General features: G+C 41.2%; 1 protein-coding gene across 7 annotated transcripts in view; it reads right to left on the bottom strand.

The window, feature by feature from the left end:
- Positions 1 to 26,469, bottom strand: part of si:ch211-272n13.3 (ankyrin repeat domain-containing protein 26) — a 101,297-nt gene that overhangs the window by 11,634 nt on the left and 63,194 nt on the right. For all 7 annotated transcript variants that reach the window (XM_055934968.1, XM_055934969.1, XM_055934972.1 and 4 more), the window contains 7 exons: positions 19,033 to 19,145; positions 17,740 to 17,884; positions 16,942 to 17,097; positions 16,637 to 16,771; positions 16,081 to 16,316; positions 6,416 to 6,659; positions 3,249 to 3,294 (listed from right to left, as the gene is read on the bottom strand). In XM_055934968.1, the coding sequence (XP_055790943.1) occupies positions 3,249 to 3,294; positions 6,416 to 6,659; positions 16,081 to 16,316; positions 16,637 to 16,771; positions 16,942 to 17,097; positions 17,740 to 17,884; positions 19,033 to 19,145 (1,075 nt within the window). The remainder of the gene's footprint in view (positions 1 to 3,248; positions 3,295 to 6,415; positions 6,660 to 16,080; positions 16,317 to 16,636; positions 16,772 to 16,941; positions 17,098 to 17,739; positions 17,885 to 19,032; positions 19,146 to 26,469) is intronic.

Here is a 26,469-nt window from a genome sequence, read left to right as displayed (position 1 = left end):
GAACTAAGAGCAGATAAAGCCCTTGGTTCACCCCAGACTTGACTGCCCTTGACCAGCACAAAAATATCCTGCGGCGTTCTGCATTAGCATCGAATAGCCCCCGCAACATGCAACTTTTCAGGGAAGTCAGGAACCAATATACTCAGTCAGTGCGGAAAGCTAAGACTAGCATTTTCAAACAGAAATTTGCATCCTGTAGAACTAATTCCAAAAAGTTTTGGAACACTGTAATGTCCATGGAGAATAAAATCACCTCCTCCCAGCTGCCCACTGCTCTGAGGACTTATAGATGACCAGCAAACTGGATGTAGTCTATCACAGTGCCATCCGTTTTGTCACCAAAGCCTCATATACTACCCACCACTGCGACCTGTATGCTCTCGTTGGCTGGCCCTCACTACATAGTAGTCGCCAAACCCACTGGCTCCAGGTCATCTATAAGTCTTTGCTAGGTAAAGCCCCACCTTTTCTCAGCTCACAGGTCACCATAGCAACACCCACCCATTGCACGCGCTCCAGCAGGTATATTTCACTGATCATCCCCAAAGTTAACACTCCCTTTGGCCACCTTTCCTTCCAGTTCTCTGCTGCCAATGACTGGAATGAATTGCAAAAATCACTGAAGCTGGAGTCTTATATCTCCCTCTCTAACTTTAAGCATCAGCTGCCAGAGCAGCTTATTGATCACTGTACCTGTACACAGCCAATCTGTAAATAGCACAACCAACTAACTCATCCCCATATGATTACTTACCCTCTTGCACCCCAGTATCTCTACTTGCACATCATCATCTGCATATCGATCACTCCAGTGTTAATGCTAAATTGTAATTAATTTGCCTCTATGGCCTATTTATTGCCTTACCTCCCTACTTTTCTACATTTGCACACACTGTACATAGATTTTTCTATTGTGTTATTGACTGTACATTTGTTTATGCGTAACTCTTTGTTGTTGTTTTTGTTGCACTGCCTTGCTTTATCTTGGCCAGGTCGCAGTTGTAAATGAGAACTTGTTCTCTACTGGCCTACCCGGTAAAAAAAGAATAATAATAAAATAAATAAATAAATAAATGTGGAATGCATTTCGATTGCTAAAAGTTATTTTTGTGGAATTTATTTCCTTCTTAATGCATTTGAGCCAATCAGATGTGTTGTGACAGGGTAGGGGTGGTATACAGAAGATAGCCCTATTTGTTAAAAGACCAAGTCCATATTATGGCAAGAACAGCTCAACTAAGCAAAGAGAAACGACAGTCCATCATTACTTTAAGACATGAAGGTCAGTCCACCCTGAAGGACACCAATAAGAAGAAGAGACTTGTTTTGGCCAAGAAACACGAGCAATGGACATAAGACTGGTGGAAATTTGTCCTTCGGCCTGATGAGTCCAAATTTGAGATTTTTGGTTGCAACCGTCGTGTCTTTGTGAGATGCAGAGTATGTGACCTGATGATCTCTGCATGTGTGGTTTCCACCGTGAAGCATGGAGGAGGAGTTGTGATGGTGTGGGGGTGCTTTGCTGGGGACACGGTCAGTGATTGATTAAGAATTCAAGGCACACTTAACTAGCATGGCTACCACAGCATTCTGCAGCGATACGCCATCCCATCTGGTTTGCACTTAGTGGGACAATCATTTGTTTTTCAACAGGACAATGACACAACACACCTCCAGGCGGTGTAAGGGCTATTTGACCAAGAAGGAGAGTGATGGCGTGCTGAATCAGATGACCTGGCCTCCACAATCACCAGACCGCAACCCAATTGAGATGATTTGGGATGAGTGGGACCACAGAGAGAAGGAAAAGCAGCCAACAAGTGCTCAGAATATGTGGGAACTCCTTCAAGGCTGTTGGAAAAGCATTCCAGATGAAGTTGGTTGAGAGAATGCCAAGAGTGTGCAAAGCTGTCATCAAGGCAAAGGGTGGCTACTTTGAAGAATCTCAATTATAAAATATATTTTGATTTGTTTAACACTTTTTTGGTTACTACATGATTCCATGTGTGTTATTTCATAGTTTTGATGTCTTCACTATTATTCTACAATGTAGAATAATGGAATGACCCTGGAATGAGTAGGTGTGTCCCGACTTTTGACTGGTACTGTATGTTTCCCCTTTATCTGTGTCGGGTGTTAGCTAGTTACTGACTTGGTAGGTATTCAGCCAGCATAGACCAAAAGGGGGAGGGGGTCGTTCAAAATGATGACGCAGTTGTCATGTCAACACATCTGTCAGTGTTGCTGTGAACCGCATCACAATAGACATGCCAAACGGGAGACGTATAAACAAATTGACATCAATAACCACATTTCCATCCACGGTTTTTATGTGAGTATAAAAAAATATCACGACAGCGGTTTTAAAAACGCAGACAGGTAATTTGTTCGTTCGACATGGTGGGATCTTTGTGTCGGTAAAATGTATAATGCAAGAAATGGCGGTGGAAACGCAAAATATGTGCAAACACTGATATAATAACCCTCATATCGAAGTAAACTTGGAGTCACACGATGACATGTGGGTGTGGTCCTTCCACTACGGCTTGGGAATCCATGCTGTTTAAATTAAGCTACAGATGAAATAAAATAGGATGAACTTCACAGGGTGGTGAAAGTGGCACTAAACGGAGCTTGATGCTCATTTCCAATAAACGCCAAGGGTCTTATTCTGGTGACATGATGATCAATGCTTTACTGCCATTTTGACAAATAAAAACATTCTTGCTCTTTATCCACAATCCACCCGCAGATCCTACACACACCGTATCTGCGAGCTGTTGTCCAGCGTAGGCACATTTTCTTTTAAATGTGGATTTTCAAACATTTGCATGAAAATCTGTTGCCAATTGGATTGAAACCTAGCTATTGATGCAATATCAATGCTTTTTGAGCTTGAGTTGCTGAGTGTATCACAAAATTGGCTCCCTGCCCACTAAGCTTGTCTTTTCAAACTTCCTGGCATTTAGCCATGAGAGACTGTACTTGATATTTATAGGTGATATTTTAGTCCCTCAAAAGGCTATTTTACATGGGAATCAGAATGACTGTTCGGGACCTTTAATTTCTAAGCTACAGTGTAAAATATATATATTTTTGCAATAATCTGGACTTGTTAGAATTTAAAAACAAATACATCATTTCCAGATCTGAAAATACAATCCTGTTATTTTGTGTTATTAAAATGATAAAACTATCAAATGTGTCATATGTTATGGACTTAATTTAGTCCCTGCATAAACACTTACCATGGTCCAACTCCTTCGATATGTTTCTCTCCAATTCATTCTGCATCTAGAATAGAAGATCAAGCATATTCTGAGATATTGTGGTATAACCAAAATCTTTATCACTGCTGTGGGCTTTTAAACAAGAAACAATTTAACATTAACATTTTTTTGGTATAATGGATATCCTTATAAAACCAAAATAACTTGTACCATCAAAAGTAGAGGACCACTTTCCATAAAAAGAGGGAAATTGCCCGCTTTACTTGTTGGTATTAAATCCACGTAACATAAGCTAATGTTGGTAAATTGTGCTTGATGAAAAAAGGCATACAGAACCGCATGAGAAAAAGCACTGCAATTTTAGCAACACAACAGAGCATGCAAGCAAAGCTCTGCTTGAGCCTATATGGAAACCGAATGGTGTTTCTATAGTGGTTGAATTACACCAACTGAACAGTGTTCACTGTTAAGATCCTATTACTGGGATGTCAGTGGCAGTCGGTGACTTTTAAGAGGGAAGATGATAATTGTTTTTATGAGCACGGCCTTATTTCTATTGCAACATATTGGATGACTGTCATTCATATTCCGTTCACCAAGCTCGATGTAACGTCGATAGGTTTAGGCTATGAACATGATACTGACATTTTCAGTTTAAGAAAGGATTTTCAACAGAATCAGAGGAATGAATACACCCCGGATTACACACAAACAGTTTTCATAGCAGCCGCATACAAAGAGCATGATCATTTTGCCGTTGTATAAATCCTCGCCTCTACGCGCTCTCCTCCTTTCACCTTTTCCATTCGCTTTTGGACTTCAGTACACAACCCATCAGCTGTGACCAGGAAAAAAAATATACTTTCCATGCCAAACCATATAAGCTAACGTCACAGTCAACATAGCTACTAGAACTAACACGTTAGTAAACCCGCTACAATCACGCAGTACAGTGTACTGCAGTTTAGCAGTTACACCAGCGGCCCCGGTGGCAAGAAATTAATACAACCAAAACCTTACCTTGACTTGTAAGAGTTCCAGTGTCGGGTAGCCATAGCCGCCTAGCGTCCCTCTCTGTTTGATACAGGTGTTTGAGTAAGCTAAACTAGCTAGCTGCATTTGCTAGCTAAGTGAGATAAAAAAAAAAAACTAAATATAGCTAGCTCTCTCACTCTCTTGCTTCTACAATTTTAAAGAAATGTATTTGTTCAAAAGTGTTCAACCATTGTTTTTCGCTCACATTGTATACCCTGCTGTGCTCACTAGCTGTAGCTTATGCTTTCAGTACTAGATTCATTCTCCGATCCTTTGATTGGGTGGACAACATGTCAGTTCATGCTGCAAGAGCTCTGATAGGTTGGCAGACATCCTCCGGAAGCTGTCATAATTACTGTGTAAGTCTATAGAAGGGGGTTAGAACCATGAACGTCATAGGTTTTGTATTGAAGTCAATGTACCCAGAGGACGGAAGCTAGGTGTCCTCCAGCTACACCATAGTGCTACCCTACAGAGTGCTGTTGAGGCTTTAATTGTGCAACAGTGTGTTTTAATCAATTATTTGGTGACATGAATATATTTAGTATAGTTCTATATAAAAATGAAAACTAATGTTTCACTATTTTATAAAAATTCTCTGAGGAGCGTTTCGTTTGATAATTTCAACAAGCACAACACCTCAGCAAGACAATACAGTAGCTGCTTTTGCTGCAGTTTCATGTAACAGATACAGAACACATTGTATTTCATTTAAATCTAGTCAATTGTTCCAGAAACATTTGTGTGCAAATGAATGACACCCCAAACCATCCAATCGTTACTAAAGAAAATCTCCTATGACAGACAGTTGTCACAGCAAAACGGGCTCCGAGGAATTCAGAGGGGTTTCGACAAATTGTGATTCTCTCAAGTCCTCTCTAATATGCAAAATCAGAGTTTTGACATCTGTGACAACTGGCCTGCATTGAGTGGGACACAACACTGCGGGAGGTTCAGATTTAAATTGTAGGCTTATAATGTAGACCAGAGTCTCCAACCCTGTTCCTTGAGAGCTACCATGCCTGTAGGTTTTAGCTCCTGATTCTAATAAATAGGCTGAATCAGGTTAGTTGCAACTGGGGTTGGAGCAAAACCTACAGGAGCATAGCTCTCCAGGAACAGGGTTGAGAGCCCTGATGTAGAGCAACCAAGCCTCTCTGACATGTAGAATAAGGAATTACACCTTATCTATACGTGCCATTTCTATGTGTAACGTTTGCCAAACTGAACGTGACCCTGTATTACTTGATAGGACCCTGGTGCAGCTACAATGGGTAGCCCTAAAGCGAACTGAACTAGCACTGGGTGCATACACTTTCACTTGTCTGGGGCACTGGGTGGAGGTAACAGATTTTTGACCATTCTATTTCTCATAAAGGGCAATCTCCAACCACCCGGGGCACTGGCCAAGCTAAAACAAATTCACCCGCTCTCACATGCTGTGAAACCACGGTTGTGTGCGGAGTGTTGCAAGCGTGGGCCAATGGGAAGGTGAGGGGAGAGGGGAGGGTCAGAGGAGAGTGAAGCAGCAGCATATGCAGGTCAGTCAGCTAACACACAACTACACACCTGGTCATGAGTCTGGCTGAAGAGAGGAGAGATGAGAGACAGACTTTTGAGCTAGAAGCTGAAGGATTGAGAAATAGAGAGGTTAGGCACAAAGTCCCACTATAAGAAAACTCTAAAAGAATAGGAAGGAAGGAAAGATGGCGAGAGAAGAATAGAGGTGATACAGGATGGACATTTAGTCATATATATAGGTCTAGTGAGAAAAGGAAGAAAGACAGCACTTGGAAAAAAATGTAAGCAAAGCATTAGAACAGTTTTGTCATTCAACGACACACTTTTATAAAAAAAATGTGAATTACAATGTAACTACACTGCCAGTTACATAAAAACAACATAAAAAGTACACTGCTAACTCCCAATTATGACACCATGGAGATGGGATATGTTACAAAAATGGTCAAAAGTAAACCAAGGCAACCTGAATGCATAGAAACCCAATGCAACATCCCCTCAAGTCAAAAAGGTTAGTTAAGTCAAGTCAAAAATATACTAAATCTCCAAAAACGTGAACTATCCCTTTAAGCAATGTGGAGCACAGTCCCTGTATATTTGCTATTGCCATTCAAAATTCAGTCTGTTACCTTTGCCAGGTAAGCCTCCACCCTGCTGCTCTGACCCCCATCCCCCAGGGGGCTGAGGAGAGGCCCTCCAAGGCTCCTGTTGAGGGGACCCAGCGTTGCCCCGTAGGCCCCCACCGACCCCAGGGAGCTCATGTCCAGAGGCCCGCCCAGGCTGCCGTTGACAATGCTGCTGGCTATCAGGGACTTGCTGCGGTGGCGCTCGCTCATCAGCTTGGTGTTGGCCTCCGCCAGCCGCTCATTGGACCTGGGAGAGATGACGCAGAGAAGCACCATGACTGGGGGTTCAGCATTCAGATTTGGGGTTGCAAAATTCCGGAAATGTTCCCAAAATTCCCAGGTTTTTCAGAAATCCTGGTTGGAGGATTCCTGCGAATCAGGAGGCAATCCTTCAACAGGGATTTCCCCAAAAAACTGTAATTTGGGGAAAGTTTGTGGAATACAGCACAACCTCAGAGACAAAACTGGTTTCGTAGGTGAGTGGGGTCGCATTTGTGGGTGAGTAACGAACTGACGGGTCAACCAAATAGGCAGTTCAACCCGGGACATTAAGCCTATTCAATGCAACGACAAAAAACTTCGGTAACACTTTACTGTAGGCGATAAAAAGTATGTCTGGGGTTGAAAACAGACTCTGGGACGGTTCTGGAAGACCAGATCCAAAATGCATAAAACCACTGCACATTACAATATTTAAGAAAAGCAATAAGCTGATGAATTAGATCAGACCCTTTATCTTAAAATATTTCAGTTTTATTTATTCATATTATCAGCTCAATAAAGCACACAAAGGCTAGGATTATGCCTTTGGCGGCAGGACAAAAAAAGAACGTTGATTTGAAAACCAGTAGATGACAAAAATGCTGTTTTGAAATGCATATTAAGTATTTCTAAAATAATTCCCTCAAAGTGCTGTGCATTCGGAAAGTATTCAGACCCCTTGACTTTTTACACATTTTGTTACGTTACAGCCTTATTCTAAAATGGATTGAATACATTTTTTCCTCATCAATCTACACACAATACCCCATAATGACAAAGCGAAAATAGTATTTTAGTGATATAAAGAACCATTTCAAAGTAGAGGAGTGTAGGCAAGAGATAAAATAAATATTCTGTCATTGTTGACAAAGATGGAATCTGTCTGATATGTGTACATATGAAATCGGATGGAATATATGTGAACATGATGGTTAACAACTTTGCAGTAGATTTTTTTGTAGATACGGGTGCTGAAGTCACTGTATTGTCCAGGTCTTGGCTGAATTATTTTGATTTTCCCATCATGTCAAGCAAAGAGGCACTGAGTTTGAAGGTAGGCCTTGAAATACATCCACAGGTACACCTCCAATTGACTCAAATGATGTCAATTAGCCTATCAGACGTTTCTAAAGCCATGACATAATTTGACAAGCTGTGTAAAGGCACAGTCAACTTAGTGTATGTAAACTTCTAACCCACTGGAATTGTGATACAGTGAATTATAAGTGAAATAATCTGTCTGTAAACAATTGTTGGAAAGATTACTTGTGTCATGCACAAAGTAGATGTCCTAACCGACTTGCCAAAACTATAGTTTGTTAACAAGAAATTGGTGGAGTGGTTGAAAAATGAGTTTTAATGAGTTTTAAGTGTATGTAAACTTCCGACTTCAACTGTAAGTTTATGGTTAAATAGTTTCAAAATGCTGATCACCTCTGCTTAGATTAAAGGTGGGTGGTGTGCAACAAGCACTGTCCTTCACTCTCCGGACTTCTGACCACTTTATTTCAACGAACATCAAATATGTAAACAGAATCAAGCCTTTAGACGTTAAATGTCAATTATCCTTTATTATATTTGGCAAGCATGACTGGCCATCAGCCTGTAATTAAAAGTCTCATTAAAGTTAGGCTACATTTTCTGGTGCCTCCGTTTCAGCATCGGTTTCGACATCACCTACACTTAATATGTAGGTATTTTTATTCATGTCCTGTACATGAAAAATAGATTTGGATATTATTCCAATGTTGACCTCTGATCCAATTCTGATCGGAGAAATTCTTTGATAGTGATATGTTTTACTTATCTATTTGGACAACTTAAATCTATACTCTTTTTTTTTTTTTTTTTTTTTAACTAGGCAAGTACGACCGTTTAAAAAAAAAATGTTCCAAGAGGACAAGCGTTAATGTCGAGCCCTGTATAATTATAATGATATATTTTTTACTCAAACCTCCCGAGGACCGGATTGAACGGGCTGTAGTTTGCCCACCACTGCATTATAACATTTGTCATAAGCTGTCATCAGTCGTTTTAAATAGTTATGAGTCACAGCATGAGATGTTATAAAAACGGTTATAATTGGTGTTTAAAACGACTTCATCCATCCTGTTGCCATATGCTACAAATGTCAACTGTTAATAACAACTGATATTATACAGTCTGCATGACAACTCATATGTTATTACATACTGCATAAGAGTCTACAGTGGTTCCACCTTTAAAAGTTGCGTCTTACTGCAGCACACCTTCCGTGCTGCCGCAGCATTCTGTGGTACTTTGTTACTGCAATTTATTGCTAGTTTGACCACCAGAGGGCATCTTTGAGAAGCATTTGATAGTATTCCTTATTGGCATTACCAGAGGATTTCAAACCTTTTTTGTAATATGTATATGGGATTGATTTTAAGAAATGTGGCTTAATAATTTGATTAATATTATGGTGTTTCTACTCAGAGATAAACAAAAAAACGAAATCCTCAGGGTTTCTGTTAGGATAGAATGGAAAATATGACGCCGTATAAAGTGACGGAGGATTCTAAATTGCTTGCTTTCATGAGACAACTTTGTTCCAATATTTATGTAAATCAGTGATTTTTATTCACATAGTATTTCGTTGGTGATCCATAACTAAATTAACATCTGTAATTTGAAAGAGCATTTTTTATAATTATTTTATTAACGAAATGTGTTTATTTGTTTATTAGACTACGGTGCAGTCTACAATACATACTGTAGTAAACATGGGAAAGTGTCTAATACCTTACATAAGGGAGACCAGGCCATGTCTGTATGTAGAATGCGGAGCACGCGGGAGACTGGGGTTCGAATCCCCGCAGGGGAGGAAGGAGTAGGCTGTCCTTGTAAATAGGAATTTGTTCTTAACCTGTTGAGGACAGAGGGCGCTGTTTTCACTTTGGGGGAAAATCGTGCCTAATTTAAACGGCTCGTACTCAATTCTTGCTCGTACAATATGCATAATATTATTACTATTGGATAGAAAACACTCTCTAGTTTCTAAAACCGTTTGATATATATCTGTGAGTAAAACAGAACTCCTTTTGCAGCAAACTTCCTGACAGGAAGTGGAAAATCTGAAATCGATGCACTGTTCTAGGGCCTGCCTATTAATGTCCTTGATATTTATTAGAATACATGCACTTCATACGTCTTCCACTAGATGTCGACAGGCAGTGAGAGAAGAAATGGAGTGTATAACTTGATCTGGGGTCGAATAAAAGCTCTTTGTATGACGTGTCACCAGTTTCCTGTTTTCTGGAGAGCGCGTGAAGGGACCTGGATTTGCCTTCTGATAAGCTGTCGTTATGGACGACTAATATCTCCGGCTTTGATTTTATTTGATACATGTGACAATATCATCGTAAAGTATGTTTTTTCAATATAGTTTTATTAGATTATTGAAATTTATTCGGGACGTTAGGCGTGTTGCGTTGTGTGCCTTTGTTCAGGAAGGAGAGCTTCGCGCTACTTTGCTAGCTTTCCGTGCTAATTGACTGGAGAAGAGGACATTCTAAATCCAAACAACGATTGTTCTGGACAAAGGACCCCTTGTACAACATTCTGATGGAAGATCAGCAAAAGTAGGACCCATTTTATGATGTTATTTCATATATCTGTCGTACATGTGAACTAGTAGTTTGCGGCCAGGTTTTGGGCACACTCTCGCCATAACGTAAACTGCATATCGTAATGAAGTTATTTTTAGAATTCTAACACGGCGATTGCATTAAGAACTAGTGTATCTATAATTTCCTATACAACATGTATTTTTTTGTTATGTTTATGAATAGTTATTTGGTCAGAATATGTGAGTGTCAGAAAAATATCCGGACGTTGTGGGAAAAATGCTACGTTAGCACAATGTATAACCACTGATTTCAGCTCTAAATATGCACATTTTTGAACAAAACATAAGTGTATGTATAACCTGATGTTATAGGACTGTCATCTGATGAAGCTTATCAAGGTTAGTCAAAAATTATATATCTTTTGCTGGTTTGTTACGATCGCTAACTTTTGCTGCTGGGGAATGGCTTGTGTTTCTGGCTATTGTGGTAAGCTAATATAATGCTATATTGTGTTTTCGCTGTAAAACACTTCAGAAATCGGAAATATTGGCTGGAATCACAAGATGCCTGTCTTTCATTTGCTGTACACCATGTATTTTTCAGAAATGTTTTATGATGAGTATTTAGGTATTTGACGTTGGTGTCTGTAATTACTCTGGCTGCTTCGGTCCTATTTGTGACCGTAGCTGTGATGGTAGCTGCAATGTAAAACTGATTTATACCTCAAATATGCACATTTTTCGAACAAAACATAGATTTATTGTATAACATGTTATAAGACTGATGAAGTTGTTTCTTGGTTAGAATCTGATGAAGTTGTTTCTTGGTTAGTTTGGTTGGTTCTTGGTTAGTTAGGTTGGCTTTGTGCATGCTACCTGTGCTGTGAAAAATGTCTGTCCTTTTTTGTATTTGGTGGTGAGCTAACATAAATATATGTGGTGTTTTCGCTGTAAAACATTTTAAAAATCGGACATGTTGACTGGATTCACAAGATGTGTATCTTTCATTTGCTGTATTGGACTTGTTAATGTGTGAAAGTTAAATATTTCTAAAAAATATATTTTGAATTTCGCGCTCTGCCTTTCAGTGGAATGTGGGAGGAGTTCCGCTAGCGGAACGCCGGAGCCAGACAGGTTTTAACTGATTCCATATGGGTTATTTCATAGTTGTGATGTCGTCACTATTATTCTACAATGTAGAAAATAGTAAAAATATAGAAAAATCCTGGAACGAGTTTGTGTGTCCAAACTTTTGACTTGCTGGAACCAGTACTTGCTGGAACCGAAAATGACGGTCGGCAGTACAGTACAGGGCTATTTACGATGAAGGAGTAGGTTGTCCTTGTAAATAAGAATTTGTTCTTAACTGACTTGCCTAGTTAAATAAAGGTTACACTAAGAGCATAACATTTCCGCACCTAATTTTCAAATTCTTGTCTCACCAATACCCAATTGGAGATTAAGTGAAAATAAAATCCCTCATTGATTTATCAAGACCAGTCCCCATGCTTGGCCTAGAGCAGCACGAAAGATGCTAAAATAGTTGTAGGCTTTTGCTTCAAATTTTTTATATGCTCTTTAAATAAGACCTACACCATTTTTAACAGCACATTACTCAACACTAGTGAGACTCATTTCGCCTATGGTAGGCATACATTATATAGTTATTCCCCCCCCCCCCCCCCCCCCCATGACATGACTCCACCAATAATTACATTTAGAGGATTGGAGGACTCTAAAAAGTCACACTATTTTGGAGATTTCGTTTTCATTTAACCTAGAGTGAGCGAGAAAAAGGCAATTCTTGAACATGGGGTGAGACATTTTCACTAATTTGTAAATAAAGCCAGTTTGGGCACCATAATTTGCAAATAACTTCATTAAAAATCCTACAATGTGATTTTCTGGATTTTTCCCCCTCATTTTGTCTGTCATAGTTGAAGTGTACCTATGATGAAAATTACAGGCCTCTCTCATCTTTTTTAGTGGGAGAACTTGCACAATTGGTGGCTGACTAAATACTTTTTTGCCCCACTGTATCAGACCAGAGAAATGTTGAGCTGCAGCTCACGTTTAAAGTGGTTTAAACTTTGAATCTCAACACGAGGTAGAAACGACAAAGTCACCTGCCGGACAATCACTGGTACGGCTGATTAGCTGTCCTCAGTAAAGTATCTAGAAAAGCGAATTTAAGTGGGACCATTCCATTACTCTGTTCAAATCATCATATTACACTACTCGCATCACCCCACTGGGAACCATCGACATAGGTGGCTTGCCTATCTTCAAAGAAGCCTATTGCAGAGTGAATGGAAGTAGAATAAACTCTGTAGTTCTGTTCAGGCCTACACGACAAGTCGCCAGGAACCAGACAACTGCAGATGAGAACAGTAAAAAGCCGGATGGGGACCCCTTTAGGACAATCAGAGCCTTAGAATCTTGCCACGAAAAGCCTAACCAACCCCCTTTCCAAGAAGGCCCAGTTAGGAGAAATACACGGCAAACCAAGGCATTTCAACGCAAATAAATTAATGATTTCTTACTTTAAGTGGGCGATAGTTTGTGTGCAAAGTGAGACTTTAAGTGTCTCTGTCCCCCTCTCTTTCTCGCCCTCTCCATGGTCTTTAACAAGCAGCCATATTGTTGTCAGTCCACTAGGGACCTGTTTCTAATGTATCAAGTGTGTATGTTTATCCTGTGTTACCATTTAGTTAGCTAGTAAATAAATAATTAAACCAACATGTAGTACTGAATCATTGGTAATGCTCGGGTTTTTGCAGACGAAAGGTTACGACTGTTCAGAATGATGATATGAGGTTCTGATTAATGAGTTGACTGTTTATGTAAAGACCGTCAGAGTTTAATTCGGGAGATGGTAACTCTTTAAAGAACCGCTCTCATGGCACCGCAAACCAGAATTAGTTAATTGTTACATGATTAATTTCATTGGGTAACAATTAAACATACTTAATTGATTAGATAAATAACAGTCATCAAATTAATTTAAAGTCACGACAGCTTCTATCAATCCACGGTTAGTGATTCAAGTATGTTTTGAAAGATACTACCGGTATCACGTCATCTATGCATTTTTTAACAAATTAAACAACTTCTTTGCTCGCGTTGAGGACAATACAGTGCCACTGACACGGCCAGCTACCAAAGCCTGTGGGCTCTCCTTCTCCGTGGCCAACGTGAGTAAAACATTTAAACATGTTAACCCTCGCAAGGCCGCTGGACGAGACGGCATCCCTAGCCGCGTCCTCCAAGCAAGAGCAGACCAGCTGGTGGCCACACCAGATACTGACTGTTACTTTTGATTTTGACCCCCCCCCCCCCTTTGTTCAGGCACACATTATTCCATTTCTGTTAGTCACATGTCTGCGGAACAGTTTACGTCTCAGTTGTTGAATCTTATGTTCATACAAACATTTACACATGTTAAGTTTGCTGAAAATAAACGCAGTTGACAGTGAGAGGATGTTTCTTTTTTTGCTGAGTTTATATTGCAATTATTCTTGAATGAGCGGCCATTCATGTGCAAAGGACTAGCATTTCAATTAATATAATTATAGACTGTGTAGTGAATCCATTTGTCTATCCCGCTCTGTCAGTCCCCACCACTTTCCTTTTGTCTACCAAGCTGTCATATCGGCATAGCCCACTAGCGACTTTTCTATCACTGTTAGTAACCAATATCTACTGTTTGTTTGTGATGTATTTCTGTGATTATTTAGTTAGTTAGTAAATAAATAATTAAGCCAATGTTTATATTGCTGATTCATTATGGAAACTAGGGTTCGTGCAGATAACCAAGAATTGTACGATGCTCAGATGAGACTGATAGAAGGGAAAGAAAAATTCATGACTGATTGATGACTGAAATGTAAGAGATTTTTAGATCTCTAAGAGTTCATTCGGAAGATGGAACTCCTTAAATAAACATGTCTGTGGTGACCCAGGTTATTAATGAGTTAATTGTTGCATGATTTAATTCAATCACGTAATCAATTAAATGTTAGATAATCGATTTGATAAAATAGCATGTCATCACATTGACGATAGTCACAGTCACGACACAGCAGCAGAGAGGAGGAAAATACATGTTTAGAACTGATAGTTGATGGCATTGTAAAAGAATGAACGCAATGAATTGATTATTGAATATAACTCGATGGACACAGCTTTGATTAGAACCAAAACATACACAGCCTGCCTCTGCTCAACACTCGAACTAGAGAATGAATCTTACCTTGGCAGCTGTAGTTCGCGACCGAAATTGTGCTGATCTGCCTCGCTGCAGTCAAGCGGTGTCATTCCGCCAAGAGCCGTTCACAATCTAGTCCGGTTGCGGCCACAACTAAACCTTGTTTCAAAGGTATCAATAAACAATCTCATTTGTATGCCTACCAATCACAAATGTACAATGCTTGAAGCACACTTATATTAGTCTCAGTAGTCTATGGCGAATGAGAGACTTGTAGAATCTACGTTTTGAGTTCATGTGCTCTGGGCGTTACCGAATCAAATGAACGAAATGAGTCGAAAGATTCATTCTTTTGACCGAACAAGTTGAAAAGATCTGAGAGAGTAAAAGGAGGTGAACTTGCCATCACTAGTACGCAGATTCTTATGTAACATGTAATAACACAAGTTGTCATGAAGACTTCATCATAGCAGTTGTTAGTAACAGTTGACAGAGCATATGAAAATAGGATGAACAGTAATTTTAACACCCATTACAACCGATTTTATAACGTCATGCCGTGACTCAACTCTTTAAAACTACTTATGGCAGCTTTTGACAAAATGTTGTGTTATATAGCTGTTATAAAGGCTTTATGAATGCCTGTATAAAAACACATACAGTACATTTTAGTCATTTATCCAGAGCGACTGGATCAAGCAATTAAGGTTAAGTGCCTTGCTCAAGGGCACATGGACATATTTGTCACCTAGCTCGGGGATTCCAACCAGCATCCTTTTGGTTACTGGCCCAATGCTCTTCACCACGAGAATACCTGCTACCCCAGTAAAATGCTACCAAAACTTCTGTAGGCTGCAGACACAGATAAATGTTGCGTTCATGTGCTTCAAATCATGTCAGACATGAACATTATCTGCAATTAAAATACAGACCATTTCAAAGTCACAATGACCTCCATTTGGCATCTCTGAGGTCCAACTGCACAGGTAACTCCATGCATACTAACAGCACACAGCCATGATCTATCACATCTCTACGGTTATCAAAGAGATGACACACCCAAAAACTAAGCACACGTAACCACACTGAAGTTAAAGGGAGAGCTCACCTAAATAACAAATGCACATATCCTTACCTTGAAAGTAGTCTATGGGGCAGGAGAGGAAGGGAAACGTAAGTCATTTTTTCATTCAGGCAATCTATCCCTTTAAGCTTGAAACGATAACATGTCCTATTTGTCTGGTTGCCACAGAGCTACACTATGGTCGTGTTCATTAGGTAAACAGTGAAAAAGTCCAGGTTATCCCTCCCCTGTTCCAGTATAAATAAACACGACCCACATCACCTTGCTTTCCCTCTTAACCTAACATCTAGGCCAAATCCCAAATCAACCCCTAGACTCTACGCGCTGGGAGGAAATCTGGGAGGATTTGACAGGTGTACGCAATATGGTAATAGCTCCACTTGCTCACTGATGGGCTAGGAAATAGTCTCCCCATGATACTTACACCTGTCAAATCCTCTCAGATTGCCTCAAGTACATAGGGTATAACTTCTAGGGGTCGATTTGGGATTAGGACCTAGATATATGCAGCCAGTCCTTGGTCTCACCTCTCTAGTTTGGCAGCCAGGGCCTTTCGGAGACGCAGCTCCTCAGTGTAGAGCTCCCGGTAGCGATCCAGCTCTGTCCGGGTGGAGTCTCGCAGGCTCATGCTGTCGTGCTGTGTGGAGTGCGCTCTGCCCAGCTCGCCCTCCAGCTCCCGGATACGCTGCTCCAGCGTGGAGCGCAAGCTGGCCTCGTTTGCCGCCTTGATCTGCTCCAAAGCCTCCTGGGACGCCGCCTGGGTCTGAAGGAGGGATGTGTTCAACAGACAGCAACAGGAATGGGTAAAACATGTGTATACACACACTCTCACCAAGTGAGTGCCATTCATCTGTTAATTAACTGCCAGGCAGAAATGGAAAACCAGCAGGACTAGTAGCCCTCAAGGACAACTTCCTTCCTTGAGGAAATCACTGATCTAACACGGTAAGGCTGATGATAGTCACCGGCTGGAAACCATGTACCTATCCACGTCATTATTTCAAGGAAGGGAGGGAGGAAGGATCAATTTAAACCTATCTGAACAGGGCCAAGTTCTAGAATGTATCTTGTGTTCCCCCCCACCTGTAGGAAGAGGTTGACCTCCTCCAGTTTCTGTCTGATCTCCTGGCGGGCCCTCTCCTCTGCGTCTCGCCGGTACTGATCCACCAGGGTCTGGTCCATCACCCCCGCCTCCACCTGCCGCCGCAGGCCCAACAACTGCAATACAGAATACTACTTTACGAATCGATCTTGTAAATGCTTTACTTACTGAATATTTTACATATTAAAATAAAATATTTCCATTGCACAGCCCTTTTTGTCTTTTTTGTTGGCCCGCCTGGGATTTGAACCGCCGACCTTCCGGCTACTGGATCGTGGCTACCCACCTCCTCCTCCAGGTGCCTCTTGCTACGCTCGAGACGCTCGTTGCTGCGGCCCAGGCCCTTCAAGGAGGCTAGTTGCTCCTTGAGCTCTCCGTTGACCCTATCCAGCTGGCAGCAGCGAGACACCTCCTTCTCCAGCTGCACCGACAGGTCATCCACCTGGGGACAGAGGGTCATTGAGATGACAGTGGGACAACAGTAAGATGAGAGGATGTGTATGAAGTGGTGGAAGGTGAAGTTGTCCCTAAATGCTGATCTTGGACCAGTTTTGCATTTTCCAGATTGGGGGAGCAGAAGGTGATCCTAGATCTATACCTTGGGGAAACTTGAACCCAGAGCTGTATGAAGTACAGGGTTGTGTTCATTCGGAACCAAACAGAAAAAAACAACCTGAAACAGGGAGGACTACCTGGACTTCTCTAATAAGACACATTTTTGTTTTAAGTTGCGAAACGTTTAAAAAAGTTTTCCGTGGCGTGCCCTAATACACACGACCCAGGAAATTGTAGAACATCAGATAAGATAGATAAGATCTCAAATAAGAGGAAGATAAGGATCTTGTGTGTGTGTCAAAACTTAACTTGATGAGTCTTCCATGCATCCCAAATGGCACCCTATTCTGTATTATAGTGCACTAGTACTTTACTTATTATTTCCATTGCACACATTTCCAGAGGAGCACAGATTCGAGAGTCAGCACCAGTGCAGCACCCTTGGAAGTGAAGTAGTAGCACACTTTAATAAGGAATAGGGTGCCATTCGGTACGCATCCTTGGTGTCAGGATCAATTGGGCTTAGTACCTTGTTCTTCATCCTGCCGATGTCAGCCTCAGCCTGTCTGTGGCCCATCTCCCCTCTCATGCTGCTCATGGGCGATCCAAACTCAGCCCCGGCACCGTCCTGCTCCCGCAGCTTCTTCTTCGCCGTCTTCACCAGTGTCCGCAACCTGTAGGACATTGCACACAGAGACAGATACACACATATAATCTTAATGACACATGGGTCGTTGCACCAATTGGGTTCCTTGAGTACTGTAAAAATAGTTTCTTTGTTTCACTTTATTTTAACATTGTCATAAAGAACACAACGCAATTAAAAAAAACATGTTATCCCATCTCAAGAGGTTAAATAAATAAAAAATTATACTATTAAGTGCCAAGTAAAGAAACAGGATTGACTGTAACGGGTTGACGATTTCATCTTAAAATCAGCCATAAAGCCCCTTGTGATAGGGGAATATAAGCTTGTTGTCTGCAACAGCATGGAGGTGCAATTGAATGAAAGCTTGACAATTTTTTTTTTTTTTTACTGTTAAGACATTTCTTGCCTGCAACAGTATTATGCTCGACCTACTCCGTTTCCCACCACAAAACACCAGAAAATGGTGAAAAAGAGTAGAACCAGCTCACCTGCTTTTACACTAGGGTTTGACTATTCTTAAAAAAAAAAAAAAAATGTAATGAAGGAATAGTTTCATCTCATTAAAACAAGAGTTCAGTAAGAGGGTTAAACTACCACTTATTGCATTAAATAAATAATAGTTAGAAATGACTGTCAATGCTTTCCAATGAAAGTAAAAACCTAGATGTCACAGAGGGACATGTCAAAATGCTACATTTTTGCACTTTAGCAATTCTTTATTCATATAAAAATCTGATTGATTGTATTTTCCATGCGGTCTATATTAATAGGGGCACTACATTTAATATAACAGGCATTTATAATGTCTACTTAAAAAGGCACTAATTTCATAGAACGACCCAGATGCACTAGATCAGTCTGACTGATCGGACACCGAAACATCACACCACCGATGGACAAAAACACACATCTAACTCACAAACCCAGACACAGCAAGACACACAAATCATATCACAAACCCATAGACAACGAGACACATCTAACCCATAAACACAAGGCATCGGCTAACTCACAACACACCCACAGAGAGGTGCACCAGACAAAAGCCGGGGATGAATGCGCTGGGACTACTACAACCGGGCTCTATAGTAGTACTGTGGTGGTAATAGACATGGAGAGGTTGCTCTACCGTCCTGAGGAGGGTGCTGTGAAGAAGGGAGGTTGTACTGTCACCTGTACATTTCTTTCTGTAGCTCTGTGTTTCTCTTCATCTCCTGGTCCAGTCTGGTGTCCACAGACTTTTTCTGCTCCGCTATCTTCTTGGCCTTCTTCTTCTCTAACTCCATCTGGAACGCACAGGACAAAGAGGGGCGAAATACTGAAGTCAGTTAAGAAAATATTAAACCTGTCAACAATGAAGAACTGTCTTCATACAGTGTAATAAAGGTAGATTAAGGATGTGCACCTTTCCTTTTCAAGACGATTCGATACGTATCTAGATACATGGGTTCCGAAACGATAAGTTTTGAAACGATTCGGTGTAATTCAGTTTGATTAGAGCAGGGATGGGCAACTGTCAGCCCGCGGGCCGGCCCCGTTTTGTAGGCCCGCGGATCAATCGAGTTTTTTGGAACTCAGTCGGATTCTCAACTTACTGTTGAGAGTTAAAATAGTAGAATACACAAGGTGCAATTTCTAAATTTGTTTGTGCATCAGCAGTTTTTCTCTTGTTATGTCAGTCACTGACAGTCACTCAATTAGCCAAGCTAAACATGTTTAGATTGCTAAGGTAGTCTAGCGGCTAGCTATCTAAACTTGTAGTAATCATAGTCGAAATACCGACTAGAGGGCCCCCAAAAGAACATCAGATATCATATTAAAAACGACAAAAACATTTGACTCCACTAGGCTTGGGAGGTATACCATATACCGGGGTATTAGGAAAATAGCCACGGGATGTTTTTTTTATATCGTTGAAACTATTTATTTCACTTTTTTTATACATTTTAATATTTGTAGCAACTTGTGCAATACTTTAGGAGATAAAGAACATTGCGTTCTTCATTTCACCCGTCACAATATTATTAAGCTAACGGTATTCCCCAGTCACGTGTCACGTGATGTGTGTTTACAAGCACACAAGGAGAGACCGGAACCTTGTGAGTCACTCACTGTTGTGCAGCATGCACCTGGTGAACTAATTACACAATTTTCAACTAAATGTTTGCAGCTAAATATCATAACTATTACGTAAACTGTCAAAAAAAAAAAAAAACTCTGCAGTTGTGCATTTAGTTCGCTAATTTAGTAGCTAGTTAGCTATCTAGCTAATTGATTAGCTTCTTCCAAAAAAAACAATTGCTTGGTAACAGCAGAGAACCCCCTCCCTTGGATCAATAGCCATGCTGGCTAATATATGTTTTGTGCCTGCAGAAAACTGTGAGTGGCACTTTGAGTTACTTGTATAGTTTAGGTCAGAAACTGCTCAAAATGTTCGCACCGCGATCGTTAGCATTCTCCATGGGATTTTGCATGTATTTGTTAGCATTGCCAACCTTCAGCTTACAGAGTATCAAGTGGGGTTTGAAAACAGAGCCCGTGGTGTTCCGTGGTATTTCCGGATATCACGGTATGGCATAAGGTCGGTATGAAGATACGACAATCTGGATACCACCCAAGCCTCCACCTCATGGCAAAATGTGTAGAATTGCCGGATATTAGCTGTAAAACTGCTCATTAAAACTGCTCAAATTAGTAAAATTGTATGAAATGTGTTATACATTGACAATATCTTCTCTACGCCCCATGGCAAAACGTGCAAAATTGCATGAAATTAACATTAACTTCAAATGTTTCTCGTCGCTGTGTTTTGCTCGCAAGGTGGGGGGGAACAACATTTTGCTTAGGGCCATACAAAAGTCATTTTGCTGGCTCTGGCTGCACGTGTGGGTATGGATGTGGCTACACTGACCCACTGCGGCCCCTCATGATGAGTTCCGATTTTCTTGAGGCCCCCACCCCCATCAAGTGTTGCCCATCCCCGGATTAAAGAAACGAAACGATTTGATTCGATGCACTAACATTTGTTGCTTAAACACATACATTTTCCATATATAAACTCAGCAAAAAAAGAAACGTCCTCTCACTGTCAACTGCATTTTTTTTCAGCAAACGTAACGTGTAAATATTTGTATGAACATAAGATTCAACAACTGAGACAAACTGAACAAGTTCCACAGACATGTGACTAATAGAAATGGAATAATGTGTGCCTGAACAAAGGGGGAGGGGCAAAATCTAAAGTAGTCAGTATCTTGTGTGGCCACCAGCTGCATTAAGTACTGCAGTGCATCTCCGCCTCATGGACTGCACCAGATTTGCCAGTTCTTGCTGTGAGATGTTACCCCACTCTTCCACCAAGGCACCTGCAAGTTCCTGGACATTTCTGGGGGGAATGGCCCTAGCCTTCACCCTCCAATCCAACAGGTGCCAGACATGCTGAATGGGATTGAGATCCGGGCTCTTCGCTGGCCTTGGCAGAACACTGACATTCCTGTCTTGCAGGAAATCACGCACAGAACGAGCAGTATGGCTGGTGGCATATTCATGCTGGAGGGTCATGTCAGGATGTGCCTGCAGGAATGGTAACACGAGGGAGGAGGATGTCTTCCCTGTAACGCACAGTGTTGAGATTGCCTGCAATGACAACAAGCTCAGTCCGATGATGCTGTGACACACCGCCCCAGACCATGACGGACCCTCCACCTCCAAATCAATACCGCTCCAGAGTACAGGCCTCGGTGTAATGCTCATTTCTTTGACGAAAAACGCGAATCTGACCATCACCCCTGGTGAGACAAAACTGCGACTCATCAGTGAAGAGCACTTTTTGCCAGCCTTGTCTGGTCCAGCGACGGTGAGTTTGTGCCCATAGGCGACGTTGTTGCTGGTGATGTCTGGTGAAGACCTGCCTTACAACAGGCCTACAAGCCCTCGGTTCAGCCTCTCTAAGCCTATTGCGGACAGTCTGAGCACTGATGGAGGGATTGTGCGTTCCTGGTGTAACTCGGCCAGTTGTTGCTGCCAGCCTGTACCTGTCCCGCAGGTGTGATGTTCGGATGTACTGATCCTGTGCAGGTGTTGTTACACGTGGCCTGCCACTGCGAGGACTATCAGCTGTCCGTCCTGTCTCCCTGTAGCACTGTCTTAGGCTTTTCACAGCACGGACATTGCAATTTATTGCCCTGGCCACATCTGCAGACCTCATGCCTCCTTGCAGCATGCCTAAGGCACATTCAAGCACAGACCCTGGGCTTCTTTCTTTTGGTGTTTTTCAGAGTTCGTAGAAGGGCCTTTAGTGTCCTAAGTTTTCAGTGTGACCTTAATTGCCTACTGTCTGTAAGCTGTTAGTGTCTTAACGACTGTTCCACAAACGCATGTTCATAAATTGTTCATGGTTCATTGAACAAGCATGGGAAACAGTATTTAAACACTTTACAATGAGGATCTGTGAAGTTATTTGGATTTTTACGAATTATCTTTGAAAGACAGGGTCCTGAAAACGGGACTTTTCGTTTAGCTAATAAATAAGCAAATCATTGATAGATCACTTGATAAAATAAATACATGTCTCATCTGCCCCTGCAAGCCAGTTGGCATACATGTCATCAAACCCCCTCATCTGATTGGTTGAGTAGGCGGGCCTTCTGACTTTGTGGCTGTTGTAACTCGTGACGACCTTGCCTTTCCTTAAAAGTACTTTCAAGTAAAAATAAATAAATAACGTTACTTACTAAGACATGAAGTAGAAAGAAAACATATTCCGCTAGGAATCGACTCCTAAGATTCAGTATTTTTTGGAAGTGAAGGGACTGTGTTATTGGAAGTACGGCAACTAATCAAACACTTTAATCATTCATAGAAAGTTAGCGAGGAAAAGAGAGCGAGGTGGAGGGCACAGTATAGGCAGGTCGGCCATCAGGCAGATGGATTCCGAACCGTGCACAATTATTTAACTAGGCAAGTCAGTAGAGAACAAATTCTTATTTACAATGACGGCCTACACCGGCCAAACCTGGACAACGCTTAGCCAATTGTGCGCCGCCTTATAGGACTCCCAATCACGACCGGTTGTGATACAGCCTGGATTCAAACCAAGGTGTCTGTAGTGACGCATCTATCACTGAGATGCAGTGCCTTAGACCACTGTGCCACTCGGGAGCCCATAAGCGCCTATCGGCAATCAAAAGCTGTATCTCACAATGGAAATCTAAATCTAACTTCAATATGCTCTTTAAATAAATAAGACCTACACCATTTTTAACAGCACATTACACAACACTAGTGAGATTCATTTTGCCTACGATAGGCCTACAGTATATCGAAAAATATTTTTTATATGACGTAACTCTCCGCCAACAATTACATTTAGAGGATTGGAGGACTCTAAATGAATATCTAAAGGGCATTTTCCGTTAGGATGTGAGAATATCTAAGGGGCTTTAACATACAGTTGAAGTCAGAAGTTTACATACACACATCAATTTTTCACAATTCCTGACATTTTATCCTAGTAAAAATTCCCTATCTTAAGTCAGTTAGGATCACCACTTTATTTAAAGAATGTGAAATGTCGGAATAATAGCAGAGAGAATTATTTATTTCATCTTTTATTTCACATTCCCATGGGTCAAAAGTTTACATACACTCAATTAGTATTTGGTAGCATTGCCGTTAAATTGTTTAACTTGGGTTAAACATTTTGGGTAGCCTTCCAGAAGCTTCCCACAATAAGTTGGGTGAATTTTGGCTCATTCCTCCTGACAGAGCTGGTGTAACTGAGTCAGGTATGCTTGGGGTCATTGTCCATTTGGAAGACCCATTTGCGACCAAGCTTTAACTTCCTGACTGATGTCTTGAGATATTGCTTCAATATATCCACATAATTTTCCTCCCTCATGATGCCATCTATTTTGTGAAGTGCACCAGTCCCTCCTGCAGCAAAGCACCCCGACAACATGATGCTGCCACCCCCATGCTTCACGGTTGGGATGGTGTTCTTCGGCTTGCAAGCCTTCCCCTTTTTCCTCCAAACATAACGATGGTCATTATGACCAGAGGACATTTCTCCAAAAAGTCTGATCTTTGTCCCCATGTGCAGTTGCAAACCATAGTCTAGCTTTTTATGGCGGATTTGGAGCAGTGGCTTCTTCCTTGCTTAGCGGCCTTTCAGGTTAGGTCGATATAGGACTCGTTTTACTGTGGGATATAGATTATTTTGTACATTTTTCCTCCAGCATCTTCACAAGGTCCTTTGCATTGTTCTGGGATTGATTTGCACTTTTCGAACCAAAGTACGTTCATCTCTAGGAGACACACCGCTCCTTCCTGAGCGGCTGCGTGGTCCCATGGTGTTTATACTTGTGTACTATTGTTTGTACAGATGAACGTGGAACCTTCAGGCATTTGGAAATTGCTCCCAAGGATGAACCAGACTTGTGGAGGTCTACAAAAAAAGTCAAGGCTGATTTCTTTTAATTTTCCCATGATGTTGTCAAGGAAAGAGGCACTGAGTTTGAAGGTAGGCCTTGAAATACATCCACAGGTACACCTCCAATTGACTCAAATGATGTCAATTAGCCTATCAGAAGCTTCTAAAGCCATGACATCATTTTCTGGAATTGTCCAAGCTGTTTAAAGGCACAGTCAACTTAGCGTATGTAAACTTCGGACCCACTGGAACTGTGATACAGTGAATTACCTAGCTCAAGTTGGGGAGGGGGGGTTCACACCTAACTCGGCTATTAGACAATTCTTTAGTAAAAGTTGAATAGTCTATTGTTCAGCTAATAGCCCATCCTGCTAATAATAACTTTTTCCTCTTTCCAAATGTTAAATATTCCAATTGATAGTGTTTTTAGCCACAATTGGCCCAAACCCCAATTAATACATTTGGGCACAGTCGATAGCGTGCTGGACTTCAGGCTAGAATGTTGAGGGTTATAAACCTGCTCCCTGCTTGTTTAATTACATTATTATGCCGGTCTCAGAGCAAATAGCCTGGACTGTTACTCCCATCTCATTCCTGCTCTCTTCCACGCGTCATTCTCCGTCTGAATGGCTCGCTTGTGGGCGGGCTGGCAGGATGTAGTGTTTTTTATTCTGTATATATGAATTACAAATCAGCCTTTATTTAAATCATGTTTCTAGTCTATTGCATAGTTACAATGTGTAATCTTTGACGTCCCAGGAGCAGTAAACACTGAAGTGTATAATTGTAATATATACATGCAGACACAGCATCATTCAAAGAACAGAGTTTGATACACCTGGTATTGGATATGACCTTGCTAAATAGCGATTTTCGTAAAGTAACTTTTTGACAAAAAATATGCACAATCGTTTGTCTCTACATTAACTAACATATTCGTCTCAATTGTACATGTTTTGCTTGACTCGTTATATGATGTTATAATTACTTAAATTAGCTTCCATCGTAAATGTTTTGTCAGCCATCTTTGCTGAAGAAAGTCACCAGGGACGGATGGCTCAAGTCAAATTCGTCATTGGAACCACTCGATGTGATTAGTCATATAAAAACCTTTGGACCCAACTGCATAATGAGTGCTCTAACTCCCCCTTGTGGTGGTCTGGAGCAATGAAGGCGTGGAGCTGGGTACCTCCAAGTCCCGCAGTGTAAGCTCGCAACTTTTAAAGGAGGAACCACTGTATGTAGGCACGAGAGCTTAGCCATAAGGGAAACTGGGCATCTACAAACCCAATATCAGTTAGGGGGGGCAATGTTTGGTTTTTGTTCCCCCCACTTTTGATCTGAAATCACAATCAAGTTGCCCATCCGTGATTTAGACCTTTTGGAAGTTGGCAGACTGAGCGAGCTTCTCTTCTTCTCCCGCTTCGACCATACAGCAAAACAGATTGCTGTCTTCGTTATAAAATTATTACATTTACCCTGTATATCTCAAATGTACCACATATACAGATTTTTTCCAGCAAAACAATTGATGGTAAACCTGAAAAATAGAAATAAAATCTAATGTAAGCGCCCCCGATCAGCATGTAGGCTATAGCCAGATGAGTTGTTTCCGCTGGTAACTTAGGCTACTTTTATTTCGGTAAAACGCCATTTTCAACAGCGTATGTGATAAACATGGTTGTCACTAAACTAATAAAGCCTAATATTGCGCAAGCCATTTTACAAACATTTCAATGCTGAAGGTGACGCACAGTAATGCAAGATCAGCAAGAAACTTGTTGGTCAGCTTTGATTGGGTTGTTTGGCATGCAAAATGACTTGTCGATCAATGACTGTCAACACAATTACATGATTAATTCGACACTGAAGAAGAGGATGCTGTTGTCACAAAATATTCGGGTTTTTTGGAAGGTAATTTCAGCAAAACATTTTAGTGAACCGGTGATTCATAATGTTTTCATCAATTTTCTGACTGATGCATGCTACATTTGGATCGGTTTGGGGTCCCACAGACCAATTCAGTTATATTTTAAACATTTTTGAACCGGGGAGCAATGCATATAGGTGAATCCCTGTGGTAGATCCCATTCTCTGCGGCTTTTTGTCTATAATGGCCTGTTGAATTAAGACGGTAGTATTGTGACGTTCGAGACGTTCGACATAAAACATTCAATAGG

This window comes from Salvelinus fontinalis, chromosome 9 (genome assembly GCF_029448725.1).
Source record: "Salvelinus fontinalis isolate EN_2023a chromosome 9, ASM2944872v1, whole genome shotgun sequence".
Taxonomy (NCBI): Eukaryota; Metazoa; Chordata; class Actinopteri; order Salmoniformes; family Salmonidae; genus Salvelinus; species Salvelinus fontinalis.
This window is presented reverse-complemented; position numbering and strand designations above follow the sequence as displayed.